Source organism: Hemiscyllium ocellatum, chromosome 32 (assembly GCF_020745735.1).
Source record: "Hemiscyllium ocellatum isolate sHemOce1 chromosome 32, sHemOce1.pat.X.cur, whole genome shotgun sequence".
NCBI classification, from domain to species: Eukaryota; Metazoa; Chordata; class Chondrichthyes; order Orectolobiformes; family Hemiscylliidae; genus Hemiscyllium; species Hemiscyllium ocellatum.
In genome coordinates, this window is record NC_083432.1 from 36,504,768 (window position 1) to 36,522,748 (window position 17,981).

General features: G+C 38.6%; 1 protein-coding gene across 5 annotated transcripts in view; it reads left to right on the plus strand.

Annotated features, from left to right (window-relative positions):
- stat3 (signal transducer and activator of transcription 3 (acute-phase response factor)) overlaps positions 1-17,981 on the plus strand; it is a 49,624-nt gene that overhangs the window by 7,530 nt on the left and 24,113 nt on the right. For 3 of the 5 annotated variants that reach the window (XM_060848978.1, XM_060848980.1, XM_060848979.1), the window contains 5 exons: positions 12,400-12,586; positions 13,666-13,815; positions 14,819-14,963; positions 15,910-16,008; positions 16,855-16,947. In XM_060848978.1, the coding sequence (XP_060704961.1) occupies positions 13,688-13,815; positions 14,819-14,963; positions 15,910-16,008; positions 16,855-16,947 (465 nt within the window). In that variant the 5' untranslated portion in view covers positions 12,400-12,586; positions 13,666-13,687. The remainder of the gene's footprint in view (positions 1-12,399; positions 12,587-13,665; positions 13,816-14,818; positions 14,964-15,909; positions 16,009-16,854; positions 16,948-17,981) is intronic. The other 2 variants (XM_060848981.1, XM_060848982.1) reach the window with 1 other exon arrangement.

Genomic DNA, 17,981 nt, shown 5'->3' on the forward strand with positions numbered 1-17,981 from the left:
CCCACTCTGGCCTATCACCCTCACCTTGACCTCCTTCCACCTATCACATCTTCATTGCCCCTCCCCCAAGTCCCTCCTCCTTACCTTTTATCTTAGCCTGCTGGACACACTTTCCTCATTCCTGATGAAGGGCTTGTGCCCGAAACATCGAATTTCCTGTTCCTTGGATGCTGCCTGACCTGCTGCGCTTTTCCAGCAACACATTTTCAGCTCTGATCTCCAGCATCTGCAGACCTCACTTTCTCCTCCAGGAATCATAGCTTATTGTCAAGCAATTGCTTGACTAATTGAGTGACACCTTGCCCAGGTATGGCACTACTACAGTTTAATTTTGCACCTTTTTAATGTGTATGTCTGGGGAAATGTGGTTGCGATTTAAAAAATCCTGAAGTTCAGAGCTTTGTTTTGTAGTTTCTAATTGTTTGCAAAGAGTGTTAAGGTTAGAAGATCTGCCAGTGGTAACTGAGTTTCAATCAGATTGTTAGGAAATATTAATTGTGTTGGTATGGCTGAATTAGTTGATCTGGTTTTTATTTTGAGAAGACAAAACAGAACAGCACTACACGGCCAAAGACTGACATATATGAAAGTGTATAGTTACACTCGCCACTGGTTTCATATTACGTCATAATGGAAAGTAAAGTTAGCTTTCAGTGTTTTTTGTGCGAATGAATCTGAAAACCATCAGTCAGTTCTTATTCTGATAAAGTAAAACTGTATTTTTGCATTTCTTATTGCAGTATTTCTAGAATTAGAGACAAAAATATATCGCTTGCAATGTCTTTTTTTTGGTAGTATGTTTAATTGAATATGGTAATTTGGTTAATCAACTTTGTGTTGACTTTGACTTTGCCTTCATAAAATAGATTTCACTGGAGACTTTGCCTTTTTTTTTGTTGTGCATGAAAAAATCATTATGTTCAGTGCTTTTGTTTTGGACAGAAGATCTGTGTCAGTAAATAAGACCTGAGCACAGAGATCATTGATTTTTTTTTGGGGAGGGATAATTACCACATCTAATGCTTAGTTGTAAATCAGTGTTCTGACAGTTGAGGATGGTATTGATTGGCCTTATAAAAAGTGCCCAAACAGATATTCATTGTTTGCTTTTGCTTTGTGGAACAGAAACCATTCATCATATGGCTAAATCTAATTTGTTGTGTAAGATACTTGTTCTCGTAAGGGTACAAGGCATAGATTGGTCTGCCGTCTATGAGGGACCTTGGGGTATGGGTCAGCATGAATTGGGCTTGAAGCGTATATGCAGAAGTCGGGGATTGAGGGAGCTGGAGGGGGGCTTTTTTTAAAGTATATTCTCAAAAAGTACTGGTGGGATGTGGCAGACCGACCACTCGGTGTGCCTCGGCTTTTGGCAGCTTCCATGTACAACGCCATAGTCGTCTGTAATGACTCCATAAATTGAAAATTTCATGTTTCAGTACACATTTTCCTCTGAGTTTGTACAACTGAATTGTAAAAATTTAGACCATGAGCTGTTTGATTTGTATCATCTGAGATGCCCTCAGTTTAAGGTAGTACTCTAATTCCCAAACAGATCCTGTATTTTAATCTTAGCTAGTTTAGTTCCGTAGTAATGCAGTGCTTCTCAAAATTTAAAGTAATCTGTAAACTTTAAGCCTACATGTTTGGTCTCCATCAATACATTCCAAAAGATTTATTAGCTAGGGTATATTAATTAATTACTTGTGTTCTTGCTCCTAGTTAAACCTCTGTTTAGTTACTTTACATCCTTTTCCTCTTCAATCTATTAATGCCTCGAGCTATTCAATACATCAAAATGCAATTTCGGCCTGACGTTATGTCTGGTGCTGGATATTTTCATGGTTTGCACATTTATTGTTATCTCTCTTTAGTTTTTCAACCCATATTTGTTTATTATGTAGATATATTTTCTGTAAAACATGTGCTGTCAGAGAATATTCAGAGAAAGGTACGGAAGGAAAATAGGAAGCTCACTGAATCTCATGCATTTTGAAGTTGGATCAGAGACTGCTAAAGTCACAGAATCGTAATAAAGCAGGCTATTCAGCCCATCGACCCTCTGAAGAGCATCCCACCCCCCCCCCCCCCCCCCCCCCCCCATCCACCCCCATAACTCTGCATTTCTCATCACTACTCTGCCTAGCCTGCACATCCCTGGACGCTATGGGGCAATTTAACATGGCCAATTCACCTAACCTTTTCATCTTAGGACTGTGACAGGAAACTGGATCACACCGAGGAAACCCATGCAGACATGGGAGAATGTGCAAACTCTACACAGACAATCACCTGAGGATGGAATGGAACATGAGTCCCTGGCAGTGTGACGCAGCATTGCTAACCACTGTGCCACTATGCCACCCCTATCAAGTCGTCACTTGATTTTTTTTTAAAAAGTCCCAGTTAAATTGGATGATGTTGTTGGTGGTATTATTATTATTATTATTATTATTAATAGTAGTAGTAATTTACTCATGGGCACATAGCACTGCAAAAAGAAATATAATGTATAAAATTTTTAGTTGAAGAGGTAAGGTCTGCACCACTATTTGTAGTTTAGCTAGCTATAATTCAAGAAATGTTCAATTAATTTCAGCTGTTGGACTTCAGTGCAATGTGTGTGGAATTTTACATCTCACCTTAGCAAACTTAGGTCACAAATGTGATTTCCTGTGTGGTCACCATTTTGGTTTGTTCATTTCTGTATTGACTTCAACTAGCAGTATCATGCCAATAGAAGTAATATTAAAAAGAATTTGCTAGTGGTGACTGCACAATACTTTCATAAGAGATTTCTTAATAAATCTTAAGTTTGTGACGTGCTTAAGAGTTTATGATTGTGTTACAAGTATGGCTAGGCACAAAGTAAGCATTCTGCTTTTTATCAGCCTAATATATACAAGGTGGACATCTGTTTACTTTCAAACATTCTAGTTTCTGGACTACCTGTTCAGTTTAGTAATGGGTTTGTTTTTTACAAAGTGATAAAAAGAAATTAATTTTAACCCGTACTATGACTGGTGGGCAAAGGTCTTAACAAGTAATGTATTGTTTTAAAAAGGTGCAACTCATTGTAAGCATGTCTACTTTTGGTTTAATCACAGAATTTGGGAGTGGTCAAGTAACTTACTCTGAGAGACAACTGTCTGATAATTAAACATCAGATTCTGTGAACCATTTCAACAATGACATCTGCATGCAGGGCTTGGAAAACCCAACTGCTGGAAGTAGATAGGAACAGCTTAAGGGTCAGTGCTTTTCCAGCACATCTTGTGGACCATGAGGAGGAGGAAGTCTTCTACATTTGACTCTTCAAACAAGCTTGCGTTGATGTCACTTCCCTGAACTCCTTCATTCCTGACGTCCACTCTCGTTTTCCTCAGATGCTGCCTACCTGTGCTTTTCCAGGGCCTTCCTTTTCGACTCTGATTCTCTAGCATCTGTAGTACTGACTTTCTCCTACAAAAAGTCTGTTAACGCTCATTCAACCAAGTGTAGATCTGATCTGACTATAACAGTCTTTGCAGCTGACCAACCTTCAGTTTGTGTAGCTGCCAGTTAGAAAAAGAGTAAATTCTGTTGAGGTCCCTTCATTAAATTTGGCACGACCCCTACATTCTCATGTTTCCTTGCTATTAATATATACACCGCTCCCTTTCTTAGGTGTCAGGCCTAAATGTTCAGTTTTCTGGACCATGAAGAAGCACATTGTGGCGAGCGAGAACTGCAGGAGTATGCAAAGACTTGACTTTCCATTCATACACAGTACAGAGTAACTTAAATCAAATTCAGACTTCTTGCTTTCTGCAAATAAACCCATTACAGAAACAACAGACCAAACTTTTCATATTAATCATTCTTAAACTATGTTGCTCTGTGTTTACCTGTGCTGTTCAATTGAACTATTTCACATGTTGTTGACTATTCCCTTTAGCATTGTCAATTCATACTTAAAATAGTATTAATGGGGGATTTTAATCTTCCAATGGACTGGGGAGATGGAAATTCACCTGCCAGAAAGGTTGTGAATTTCTAGCGTGTGTCTGGAATAATCTCGATTGGCAATATATCTTGGATGCGCCAAGCGATAAGCAATTTTGGATCTAATACTGAGCAATGAGTCTGATTTAATCAGTCACCGAGTTGTTCATGAGCATTTTTTTCAAGTAGTGATCATAATATGATCAAGTTTCATGTAGCGTTTATAAAAGATTAGCAAAGATTGGACACTAGAATTTTGGATTTAAGTAAGGCAAACTTTAATGGAATGAGGCAGAAACTGTCTGTCACAAGCTGGAGAGCTCTGCATTTAGGTAAAACAACTAAGGAACAATGGAAAGTGTGCAAAGAAATATTTAATGCTACTCAGAAGCAGTTTACACCCATGAGAAAGAAAAGCTCCTCTTCACAAAGAAGGCATCTAAGGATGTAAGCAAATGCATTAAAATTAAAAGCATATTCATGACATTATTAAAAAAAATCAAAAAACAGTACAGATCCCACAGAATGGGACAAATTCAAAGATGGACAAAAGACCATTCAACAGCTTACAAGAGTGGCTAAAAAGTGTTGTAAAAGGAGGCTTGCAGCAGAAATAGACACAATACTGAGAGATTTTATAGCTATATAAAAGGAAAGTAACTGGTTCACCGTATTGACTCACTGAAGGCTGAGAGTGGGGTATTGACAATCTCCATTGGGAACTGGCAGAGATGGTGAATGATTCTTTAGGTTCAGTATGCACAGAAAAGAAATTAACTGAGGGATAGGATGTACATGTATTTGGAAAGGCAAGGACTGATTCGGGAAAGTCAACATGGCTTTGTTCGTGGGAAATCATGTCTCACAAACTTGATTGAGTTTTTTTTAAAGAAGTAATAAAGAAGATTGAGGGCAGAGCAGTAGATGTGATCTATCTGGACTTCAATAAGGCGTTCGACAAGGTTCCCCATGGGAGACTGATTAGCAAGGTTAGATCTCATGGAATACAGGGAGAACTAGCCAGTTGGATACAGAACTGGCTCAAAGGTAGAAGACAGAGGGTGGTGGTGGAGGGTTGTTTTTCAGACTGGAGGCCTGTGACCAGTGGACTGCCACAAGGATCGGTGCTGGGCCCTCTACTTTTTGTCATTTATATAAATGATTTGGATGCGAGCATTAGAGGTACAGTTAGTAAGTTTGCAGATGACACCAAAATTGGAGGTGTAGTGGACAGCGAAGATGGGCCAATGGGCTGAGAAGTGGCAGATGGAGTTTAATTCCGATAAATGCGAGGTGCTGCATTTTGGGAGAGCAAATCTTAGCAGGATTTATACACTTAATGGTAAGGTCCTAGAGAGTGTTGCTGAACAAAGAGACCTTGGAGTGCAGGTTCATAGCTCCTTGAAAGTGGAGTTGCAGGTAGATAGGATAGTGAAGAAGGTGTTTGGTATACTTTCCTTTCTTGGTCAGAGTATTGAATACAGGAGTTGGGAGGTCGTGTTGCGGCTGTGCAGGACATTGGTTAGGCCACTGTTGGAATATTGCATGCAATTCTGGTCTCCTTCCTATCGGAAAGATGTTGTGAAACTGGAAAGGGTTCAGAAAAGATTTACAAGGATGTTGCCAGGGTTGGAGGATCTGAGCTATAGGGAGAGGCTGAACAGGCTGGGGCTGTTTTCCCTGGAGAGTCGGAGGCTGAGGGGTGACCTTTATAGAGGTTTACAAAATTATGAGGGGCTTGGATAGGATAAATAGGCAAAGTCTTTTCCTTGAGATCAGGGAGTCCAGAACTAGAGGGCATAGGTTTAGGATGAGAGAGGAAAGATATAAAAGAGACCTAAGGGGCAATGTTTTCACAGAGGGTGGTACGTGTATGGAATGAGCTGCCAGAGGATGTGGTGAAGGCTAGTACAATTGCAACATTTAAAAGGCATTTGGATGGGTATATGAATAGGAAGGGTTTGTAGGGATATGGGCCAGGTGCTGGCAGGTGGGACTAGATTGGGTTGGGGTATCTGGTCGGCATGGACGGGTTGGACTGAAGGGTCTGTTTCCATGCTGTACATCTGTGACTCTATGACTCTAACTGAGCATCAGAGTAGAGTCTAAATAAAATTTAGCTTAAATAAATCATCAATATTGGGAAAATTAATGGAACTCGACGATTCTACAGGACCTGATAGTTTCCATCTATAGGTGTTAAAGGAGGTAGGAGAGCACATTGCTAATGCCTGAACAATAATTTTTCAGAGTTCCCTGGCCTTGGGAGGTGTACCTCTGGAAATTTTCTCATGTCACTCTGTTCTTTAAGAGATGTTATAGAAGAAACCAGGAAATCACAGACCAGTTAGCCTACCATCTGTGGTGGGGAGATTGTTGGAGTCAATAATCCAGGATATGGTAACTGATCACCTCAAAAAGTTTGTTAATCAAGGGGAGTCAGCACTGATTCATGAAGGGTAAGTTGTACCTGATAAAACTCTTTGAAGAGGTGACAGAAATGTGGACACAGGTAAAGCAGCGGATGTTGTTTATGTGGACATCTAGAAGGCTTTTGATAAGTCACATACAAGAGATTGTGAGCTAAGGTGGAAGGCCACAAAGTTGAGGGCAAATAACTGAAGTAAATAGGAAATTGGTTAAGTGACAGTAGACTGTTGGAATAATGGATAAGTACTTAAATTGGCAGAATATGACTAGTGGACTCCTGATTTTGGGTCTTCACTTATTCATAGTATTTGTTTATGACTTGGATAATGGCGTAAAAGTCAAACATTCATATTTGCTGACAACACAGAATTGAGCATCGAAGTAGACAGCATTGGTGACAGCATAAAATTACTACAGGATATTGATAGATTAGATAAATTGACAAAGCTGTGGCAGATGAATTTTAATATAAGGACATGTGAGGTTATCCATTTCTGACTGAAAAAGGACGTGTCAGGGTAATTTTCTGAAGGCACAAAGTTAAATACAGTGGATCTCCAACACGATTTAGAGATTGAGGGTCGTAGCTTTTAAAATGCCAGGAATGGCTGAAGAAAATAGTCAAGAAGGCAAATGAAATACTGGCCTTCACACTTCAAGGGCTGGAATATAGGGATGCAGGTGTTATGCTGCAGTTATACAAAACCCCACTTTGAGTACTGTGCACAGATCTGGGTACCACAACATAGGAAGGATGTTTTGTCCCTGTAGCAGTTCATTGCAGGTTTTCAAAGTTGATAATTTAGTCCTTGAAGTCCAGATATGAGGAGAAAGTAGAAAAATTAAACTTTTATTCTCTTGAATTTAGAAGGTTAAGGGATGGTGTAATTGAGGTCTTCATGATATTAACAGGGAAAGAAAGATAAACTATTTCTACTGGTTGAAAATTCTAAAACCCAGGGGTATAGTTAGGGCGAGGGAGAGATTTATATACAGAAAGAATAGTGGAGATTTGGAACTCTCTTTCTCAGACAGCAGTCGATACTAATTCAGTTGTCTACTTAAAATTTAAATGAAACGAGGTTTTATTAAGCAAGGGTATCAAAGGATAGGGGCTCAAGGCAGGCATATAGGATTATGCCCCAGATCAGCCATGATCTTATTGAATGATAGAGCAGGCTTGAGGGGCTGGAAGGGCTACTCCTGTTCCTGTGTTCTTAAAACAACTTCTTCAATAGGTTCCTTGTCCTGCAAGTACAATCTTTTACTTGTTTTTGATGTCAGTACTATGTCAACATTCAAAATGTAAATTAGTTTGTATTAGTGTCGTAACGCAAAACATCTTTGACTTGTGCAATACTATTGCTATTATGCAATACTATAGGGACTTGAGGCTGTTTTCGTTAGAGAGAAGAAGGTTGAGAGGTGACTTAATTGAGACACCTAAGATAATCAGAGGGTTAGATAGGGTGAACGGTGAGAGCCTTTTTCCTCGGATGGTGATGGCTAGAATGAGAATGCATAGCTTCAAATTAAGAACAGATGTCAGAGGTAGTTTCTTTACTCAGAGTAGTAGGGGCATCTTAAATGGCCATTGGATAGACATATGGATGGGAATGGAATAGTATAGGTTAGGTGGGCTTCAGATTGGTTTCACAGGTCAGCGCAACATCGGAGACTGAAGGCCTTGTACTGCGCTGTAATGTTCGATGTTCTATTGAAAACGTGCTGAGAGTGGATTATCAGGTGAATGTGGGGAAAGGATGGAGCGAGAGAGTAACAAGCAGTTGAACTGGTATAAGTTAAAACACTCCACTAGTTCTTCAGATTGTGACTAGAGCTTACTAAGGAAAGTTGTGAGATTTATATTTAATAAATTTGACAATTTGTCATCTTCAGGGGGAAAAAAATAATATTGCCCAACTGTGCCTTTCTTGAGGGAAAAGAAAGAAAATCTGTCATTCCGGACTGATCCAGTTGGATGACTACTTGGTTTCTGAAGTGGCTAAGGAGTAACTATGGCTAGTCAATAAGGATGATCTTGGATGTTTCACCTCTTTCCTGAGAATGTTTTTAACAAAATTTGTTTGTACACGTTCCCAATTTTCCTATTCTCCATTTTGAAGTGGCATAAGACTTGGCTCAGTTGCCGAGGTTTAGTGCAGTCAGAATCAATGGCCTTGAGAACTAATATGATTATTTTACTTTAAGCTCACTCCCAGTGGTCCTCTATTTCTGACTTGGATATTTGGCAGAAACATTTAGAGAAAAAGGTACAAAGCAGGGTTTTTTTTATTGCTGGGGCTCACTGCTACGGGAGTCTTGTACAGGTTGATGTGTTGAAATTAGAATTTCTAGACTTTTGTGGGTACATTGTAGATTTCGTGTATCTTTCGTGCTCCATGTGAGTCAGGGTAGGACATGCAACTTTATATGCAATAATGGTAAATCAAAAGCATACAAAAAGGAGAAGATTTTCACTTGAAAAATCTGATTTGGAATTGTTTTCCCTAGTTCAATGTTACACAAAATGTAAATTCTGTGAAGGAAGAATTTACTTTACAACAGTTATTTATTAAGGGTAACATTTAATTTTTTTTACTATTGACAATACTCCTGTCTGCATGTTTTTGCTTTGTGAATAATCCAACTTTCTTTTGCTCAAATGATTGATTGTGGTTTTTGAATGTGTACTTGGAATTTCCTTCATTTTATCCTTACTCCTACTTCAAATGTAACCCTTTTTTGATTTTTTTTTTCCCTGTCTAAACCAAAGGATATCTTTGTCATGGCAATATGGTGAATCACAAATGAGTAACTATGAAGAGGTCAGGTTTTCTCAAAAGAAGCCAGAGTACTCTTTAAATTACAAGCTTTACATTTCAAAATGGAGCTGATTAGATCTTTAGTTTAATTTGATGCAGGGTAGTTGAAATTTCAATTTTAAGGCATAGAAAAGGATCCATTAAATACTACTAGCAAAACTAATGTCATTTACTAGATACTATGCTAGGTCTGTTTTTTGAAAAAAAAACACTACATTGGACACACTAGCAAGAAACTTGCCACCAGGATACATGAACACCAACTGGCTACCAAAAGACATGACCCACTATCACTAGTTTCTATACATGCAGACAAAGAAGGCCACCACTTTGACTGGGACAATACACACATCCTAGGACAGACGAAACAAAAACATGAGTGAAATATCTTCGAGACATTGCGTTGCTAACCAGAACTCCGTCAATAAACATGTCGATTTTGACCTTATCTACATTCCCTTGAAAAAAACGAACCGGAAATGACATCAACCACCTTCAGAAACCAAGACTTATAAATAGAGAGGCGGGACATACTACCAGCGGTTCACCGGAGACTCTCATTGATGTTACCTAGTATGATGACGAAACGTTTGAAAACCAACCTTCAAGCTCAGCGAGCTAACTTGCATACCAAGGAGGATTATTCAGTTTATAACTGTAGAATATTTGGGAGTTTCAGGTTTTAAAAAGATCAGTCCCCTGGTATCACAATCTTATCTGAATGTTTTATAATTTTTTTTAACCTGCTGTTGCCTCATTGGAAGTTTACAAAGTTTATGTTTACTTGGCTTGGTATTTCCTGGGCTATACATCTCTTGTTCCTTAGAAATCAAGGACAAATTTTATAATGTCATCTATAATGTTACTCACTGGGATTTGTTTTGTTTTGTATTCCTTCTGTTTTGATGGGATTCTGTCCAACTCTGTGACGCTCTACACCTTCAGTTAGATAGATATTCCAGTAAGTTTCATTTTCATTTTAAAAACATGCCTATCTGATTTGTGATTTCAATTCATTTTGGATGTAAACAGTTTTGCAAAAAGACTATAAAAGTATTGCTTGAACACTTACACCATGGAGTGAGTACATGTGATCATGACAGAAGATGGTTATAAAAAACGTGTTAGTGGGGAATTTACCTTTCTGATTTGAAGTTGATTCTGAGCTAGTAAACTTATTTTCACATTTGATCCAATAATTGTCTGCATAAACAGTTGTAATTACTGCTACTTGGTGTTTGAACATCTGATAATCAAAGATTTGCAAAACAATAGTTTCGCATGCTTTAAATAAACGTCTTTCTTCTGGGTTCTTCATGGTTCTAGTTGCCATTGAGTGCTCCTCTGGTGCATTGTCTGTTTGCATTTCAAGGTGATGTTATTTAATTATGCATATTTTCACCCTGTCCCAGAAAAGGCTATGGCATCGTGGTATTGTGGCTGGACTAATTATCCAGAGACCTAGGTGAGGTTCTGGGGCCCTGGGTTTAAATCCCACCACAGCAAATGATTAGAATTTTACTTCAAACAATATGGAATTTAAAAATCTAATGATTGTAGATTGTCATAAAAACACACTTGGTTCAGAACTTAGTTTGAGCTCCCTTCCTAACAGCCTTCTATAACAGTTCAAGGAGATAGCGCAGCTCATCACCACCATCTCATGTGCACTTGGACTTGAATAATAATGACCCAGTCAACAAAGCACCAGACCTGGGTTCAATTCCCGACTCAGGCGACTGACTGTGTGGAGTTTGCACGTTCTCCCCGTGTCTGCGTGGGTTTCCTCCGGGTGCTCCGGTTTCCTCCCACAGTCACAAAGATGTGCGGGTCAGGTGAATTGGCCAAGCTAAATTGCCCGTAGTGATAGGTAAGGGGAAAATGTAGGGGTAAGGGTGGGTTGCACTTCGGCGGGTCGGTGTGGACTTGTTGGGCCGAAGGGCCTGTTTCCACACTGTAAGTCTAAGTCTAAGATCCCAAAAATGCCAGTGAAGGAAAAGAAACATTGCCAATAATTCAGCATCTGCTCATATTCACTGAAATTTAAGTAAAAGTATGAATAATGAATCTAAATGATCCATTCGAGTAGTGGTCTTTCCTTTTTACATTTGTTAGACTGGGATTAGATGTTTCTAATAGAAGTCACTTGTATTTGTAACCTACGCCTTTTTCATCTTGTACAGCAAGGGGGTTTACATCTCTACATTCCCAATTGAAAGTTCGCTGATTATATTAAAATCAAACTGTAATGCAAAGTGAACAGAGTTATATTTGTGTCCTATTCTAATTCACTAAAATACTTTAATAGCATCAAAAGCCATTGTAAATCTTTTGAACAAGGCAGACATGGTTTAGCTCCTATCTAGGGCATTTTCATTTCTGCACAGTGATAGCAACCTTGCTTTTACTGTCATTCATGTAGTAGACTTAAAAGGGAAAACTGACTGCAAGACAAAGTAGAGTAGGTGGTGAAAATTCTATTGTAGCTCATTCTACCGGTTAAAAACAAAATTCCCATTGCTCTTACGCAGTTTCCTGCTGGTGCACAATAATGAGAACAGTCAATTCACAAGTAAACTTTTGTATATAGGAAAATTAAAAATAGAACGTGAAACCATTCTGATCCAGGAGTTTTGTGTTTTTATTCCTCTATCCATGTTCATGCCAGCTAACGGTGATGGTCTCTCTCAAAAATGCACAGAGGTATTCAGGGGTGTCTTAAAACCAAAACAAATTTCCACAAAGGAAAAGAATTATTAGTAATTTAATCCTTTTAAAAATACCTGGCTTAGAATGAATGTTTTAAAACTACTGTTCACAGACCTTAAAGGATTTGAAGGATTTCCAGTCTTCCTGCAAAATCATGCAATTTTTGCATTTTTACGCTGTGCCACTGTTATAAAAAATATCACTTCTTTAAGTCACATCAATTGAATTAGTTGACTTAGTTTCTAGAATTAGCTGAATGTTGGTGATTCATACTGTTCAAAGTAGTGACGTTTGTTTGCATGTAAGTTCGTTGTCTTAAGTGATAGTGTCTGGGATTTTCCTTTTTTAATTTTAAGTGTGGGGGTGGACATTTTTTAAGAGTGAATAATAAATGCTCCCTTTCTTCATTTTCACCCCCAACTACTATCACCACCACCACCACCTCCATTAGCAAGGAAGCTTGCTGAATCAAATGCCACCCGGCACTTACGTGGTGACCTAATGAGCATCTTGGTCAGTCAGTTCTCAGGGCGGTGATATCCTGACTCCCTACCTACCAATCAGAGGCCAGCAGCCACTGTGAAGAGCAGTGGTACTTTGGAAGCTCAGCAGCATTGAGATTCAGGAATAGCAGGGAGGTAAGTGACCTGTTTCTTGGGAGGGGTGGGGTTTGCATGAAGAGGGGTTTTAAGTGATTTGAGTTAAGGGCTGAGGATTGGTTTTCAGTGGCCATCCTCTTCCTCCATACTGCTATTCTCATCTGCTAGGGTTAGTCTGACTGGTGGCGGGATAAGGCTTTAGGTGGTTGTTAATTGACCACTTAAGCACCTTTTAAATGTTGGCAAGTTGGGGAAGTGAACTATAAGGAGAAAGTGAGGTCTGCAGATGCTGGAGATCAGAGCTGAAAAATGTGTTGCTGGAAAAGCGCAGCAGGTCAGGCAGCATCCAAGGAAAGGAAATTCGACGTTTCTTATGCCCGAAACGTCGAATTTCCTGTTCCTTGGATGCTGCCTGACCTGCTGCGCTTTTCCAGCAACACATTTTCAGCTCTGAAGTCAACTATAAGCCTTGATTCCCAGAACCTAATTTCTGAGGTATAGGAAACGTGGCAGATACCTCCCTGTTGTCTTAGCTGCCCAATTATTCACCCATTTGACCACCTTTCTTCCTACCTCGCAGGAAAGGAAAATTATAGCCATTATTTTAGTTCAGGAGAAATTAGACTCATTTTAGTTTACAGACAGAAAAGAGACACACCAGCCAAATAAAATGTCTGTAAAATGACAGTTGTGTGGAAATAATGTAGAATGTGCAGGCCGTGCTTTGTATGGTTGCGTCACATCCTGAATGCTTTCAATATTTCTGCAATGCCACATCACTGACTTTATCATTGAAAAATCTGGCAGATTACATTTGGAAATTCTGGTGCTTTGGCTTAATCATGCTTTTGGAGTTGATTGAACTGCTGAATTCCAAAGGAATATTTTTAGGTGGACAAGTGTTCATGGTATTAGATCCAAAAGTTAATTTTAAATGCTGTCTTTTACAAAAATGTTTATTTTGTAGATATTTTCTTCAGGAGGTACAAACATCATGTAATCTATATATTCTGAAAGTGGCTCTTCCACTGTATGTGGACTGATTTGTGAGAAAATCTCTTTAGAAGTAGAAGTAGAAGTTACAGATGGCAACTTATCAGAACTTTTATTCTTTCCAGCTTTCAATAATTTCCTCCTACAATGGCGCAGTGGAATCAATTACAGCAATTGGATACCAGATATCTGGAACAACTGCATCAACTCTACAGTGACAGCTTCCCTATGGAATTGAGGCAGTTTCTTGCAGCTTGGATTGAGACCCAAGATTGGTATGTACAGCAATTTTGCAGATTTGAAATTTCTTTCAAGAGTGACAGTGCGCTGGGAAGAACTTTTTTTTTACAATTTTTTTTGTTTGCTTTTGATTTTTGAAGAAAAGGCCCCCATTCTAATTTCAGGCATCTTTGCCTTGATTAGGGAGGGAGAAGATTTGCTGTGATTCCAAATCTTGGTCCACGGCCTATCATCTGCTCCATTCTGTGCTGTATTGTTCAATGTTCTATGAACTCATCTGATCACGAGTGTGTACTAAATTAACCAGCTTCTTGAAGGCTGCCAGGGAGCTTTCAATCCAACATGTTTTATTTGGAAAATCCATCTATTCTTCTTCAAAATAAATGTAAGGTTTCTTCACTGGTTTCCATTTTTTAAAAAAAAATACGCTGGAAAGTATTTATTAATTTTTTTTGATACTGTGGAGCAACTAACAATTTTCTTGTTGCTTGTCGCTTGTCATGTTCTATTATCCATAACTTCACTGAAATTCCTTCAAGCTGTTCACCACCTTGATTTGGGAACATATCACCGTTCCTTCAGTGAATCTGCGTATACCAAATGGATTGTAGTTTTTCTAAAAGGCAACACAGAACCATCTCCTCAAGGGCAAATAAGGATAGGGAACAAATGCTGGCCCAAAAAGCACTGCCCACAACCTATAATTGCTTCTTTTAAAAAAAAAATCATATTTATGTCTGAGTTATTGCAACAGATCAGCAGCAGCCAGTATCTTGGGACTGCACAAAACCAGTGTGCATGTCCTACAAAGTACTAATTTAGTTGCTCATTTTTCATTTACTTTCAAACTTAAGTTCTGAAATATATTCTGTTTTTCAGTTGTTTTCTGATCCTCTTTGAATAAATTTTGTTCTTTCTTTCTTATTTTGGATATGTTTGCACTATCCATGATGCCACATTTTGTAATTAAGGTGCAGATGCGGTAGCTGAAGCACAATTTCTGACTTTTTAAAAAATCATCATTCTTTAACCTTCCAGGGCATATGCTGCAAGCAAGGAATCACATGCTACACTAGTGTTCCATAATCTGTTGGGTGAGATTGATCAACAATACAGCAGATTTCTACAGGAATCCAATGTACTCTATCAGCACAATCTGCGGAAGATTAAACAGTACCTGCAGGTACATAGTTTGCCATTGATTACGTTTATGTGAATATCAGTCATTTAAAAATGGAAAATAAGAGAAGTGACAGAAGTTGTGTGCTTCCACTTCAATTGGAATAGATTTTGTATTTTAATTTACAAGTGCTGCCCATTAGGTTTTTTTGAAGTGATGATGCACTATAAAAGGTAGAACTCTAAAAGTTCAGATATGCGTGTGTTTAAAAGATTTGAATATTTTCCTGATCATAGGAGAAAATTGTTTTTTAACATTTCTTTTTGAAAAGGACTCTACAATTCTCCATGGCTTTTCCTTGATTGGTTTATTGTCAGCCTCCAGCTATCACTCAAAGATGCATTGGTCTCTGCGTCTCTCGCGCGCTCTCTCTCGCGCTCTGTGTGTCTGCCTCTCTCACGCAGACACACATACATAGACCTGCCACCCCTCGAACAGACCATTGCTGAATTGTTAAGATCTGACATTTGCCTGAACTGATTTAACTGTGGTTACATTTGTATAACCAGGGATTCCTGAGGTATGGGTACTTGTGACTATGCAGTTCCATCTGCATAGAAAAGGTTCTCTTTTAATGCCATGAAAGGGTCACATTTACAGATTGCCCAAGAAGGGGAAGTATTAGTAATGGTTCCCAACTGCTGGATATGTTTTCCTGTTGCTATGATTATCCTTTTGGTGTGTCAGGTTTGCGTGTAACTTATGTTTTCTTCTTTTATCTAAAAAGTTTTGAACTTTCTCAGATATCCATCCTGGCTTCCAGGCCCAAAATTTAGTTCATCTGGCTGCTATTACTCGTTTGTTTGTTTGAAGTTGTGCTCTATCAAAATGGGTATAAATGGCATTGAAGAAGAGACTTTCTGTCTCTCATTTAATGAAAAATCATTTAATTAAAATTGCCTCTGAAGGAATGTTCCCATTTTAATTAATTTTCCTTTTTATTTTACAGAACAGGTATTTGGAAAGGCCGATGGAAATTGCACGCATCATAGCTCGATGCTTATGGGAAGAAGCACGCCTTCTTCAAGTTGCAACGTCAGTGTCACAAGTGAGTGAAGTGAGATTGCAGTGTTACCAACCAGACTAGTAACATAAGCCTCTTTATACGTGCAACATTTATGCACATTTCTTCTGATTTGTAAATCTGCACCCTTTTCTTTAGAAAAATAATGCAAATGGCATTATTTTGGAAGTAAAGTATGTAATGAAAGGTGAAAATAAAATTCAAGTGTCATTTGGCCTATCGTCTTTGCATTGGCATGTGGCATTATTTCAGTATACTCATTTGTGCCCTGATTTGTTTTTTGTGCCATTATCAGGGAGGCAGAGGGAGTCATTTCTTAGTCTGCAAGCCTGATTTTTAAAAATGGCCACCCAAATTCCCAATTTTCAATCTGGATGGACAAACTGGATTGGAAGTTGGAACAGATATTTCTGAAGAACTGAGGATACTACTAGTTCTGAGGAGGGTTTGGTGGATTGCCTGCCTTCAGACTTTTTTTTTCAGTACATCCCAAGATTTAAAACTAAAAGGTTAAAATATGAAACATTCCTCTAGCCATCACACATTAAGTACAGCCCAAGGAACGCAGGACCTTTCCTACCTGGAATTGGAGTGTGGGGATCAGAGTGTGGCCTTTCTCTGGGGGGTTATGGAATGTCACACTTCTTCCAGAGTTGGGTGGGAGGATGAAACTGAGAAAATTTTTAAACGAGCAAAATAAGTGCCATGTGCCTCTCCAAATTCTTTTTGCTGCTATATTTTAATAAACTGTTACAATTAAGCAGTAGATATGCCTTCTTATTTTCATGTTAGTCCACTGCTGAAATGCATGTCGGACATTAACCATATGTACTGTAGCTTATGTTTAATCTTTTTAAAATGTCTTTCCAGCAAGCTGGACAGTCACCACATCACAGCTCGGTGGTAACTGAAAAACAGCAGATTCTCGAACACAATCTACAGGATGTACGGAAGAGAGTTCAGGTGAGTCTATGAATTGCTGAGAAAAACCTGCATTTTTTAGTTACAGTAGTAAAAAGGAAGTCATAGTTTTATACTAACAAATAAACTGAAAATTGGAGTCATATGGAGTCATACAGTATGGAAAAAGACCCTTAAATCCAACCGTTCATGCCAAACACAATCCCAAATTAAATTCCTTCTAAAAAGTGCAAGGCCTAGAAAGATGAGTGAGAGTCAAACAAAAAGAAATGGTTGTGTATATCAGACTTTGTTCAACATAAAAGTTTTAACCAATTTATATTGTTTTGACAAATTTACTCAGTCAATGCTATTAATGAAAATCATTGTCAGTTGCAATTTTTTGGTAATTAATTCTTTTTGGATGGATTAAAATCTGGTGTTTCTAAAATCTGAGGATTTAAAATATATATGTAGTAAAATATTGCTCAAGGGAAGAAGACGCTTTATGGATTACTTGGGAATAATTAGGCAGCATCCAAGGAGCAGGAGAATCAATGTTTCGGGCATGAGCCCTTCTTCAGGAATGAGGAAAGTGTGGTCCAACAGGGCATTAGCCTGCTGGACACGCTTTCCTCATTCCTGAAGAAGGGCTCATGCCCAAAACATCGATTCTCCTGCTCCTTGGATGCTGCCTGACCTGCTGCGCTTTTCCAGCAACACATTTTCAGCTCTGATCGCCAGCATCCGCAGTCCTCACTTTCTCTTTGAAAACATGTACTCAAGTACAGTGATGCAGGAGTACAGTGAAAAATGTACTATCTTGCTATTCCTGGTGCCATGTTAGGTACAAAGTAGAAACATAAATGAACAAAGTTAAAAGTCAAACATTACAGTCCTTCTTAGTATTAAGTAAAAAATAGAATATTTAAAGAAAAGTTAAATATCATAACAGCTTTGTTCTGTACAAATCCGCAGCTAATGCTAGGAACATAGGAACTGAAAGAAGCTGTTCAGCCCCTCCAACCTGCTCTAAGTTGTTGATGCTCCACTGTTTACAACTGAAATTGAGGCTTGCAGTCTTTAAATTGATTTTT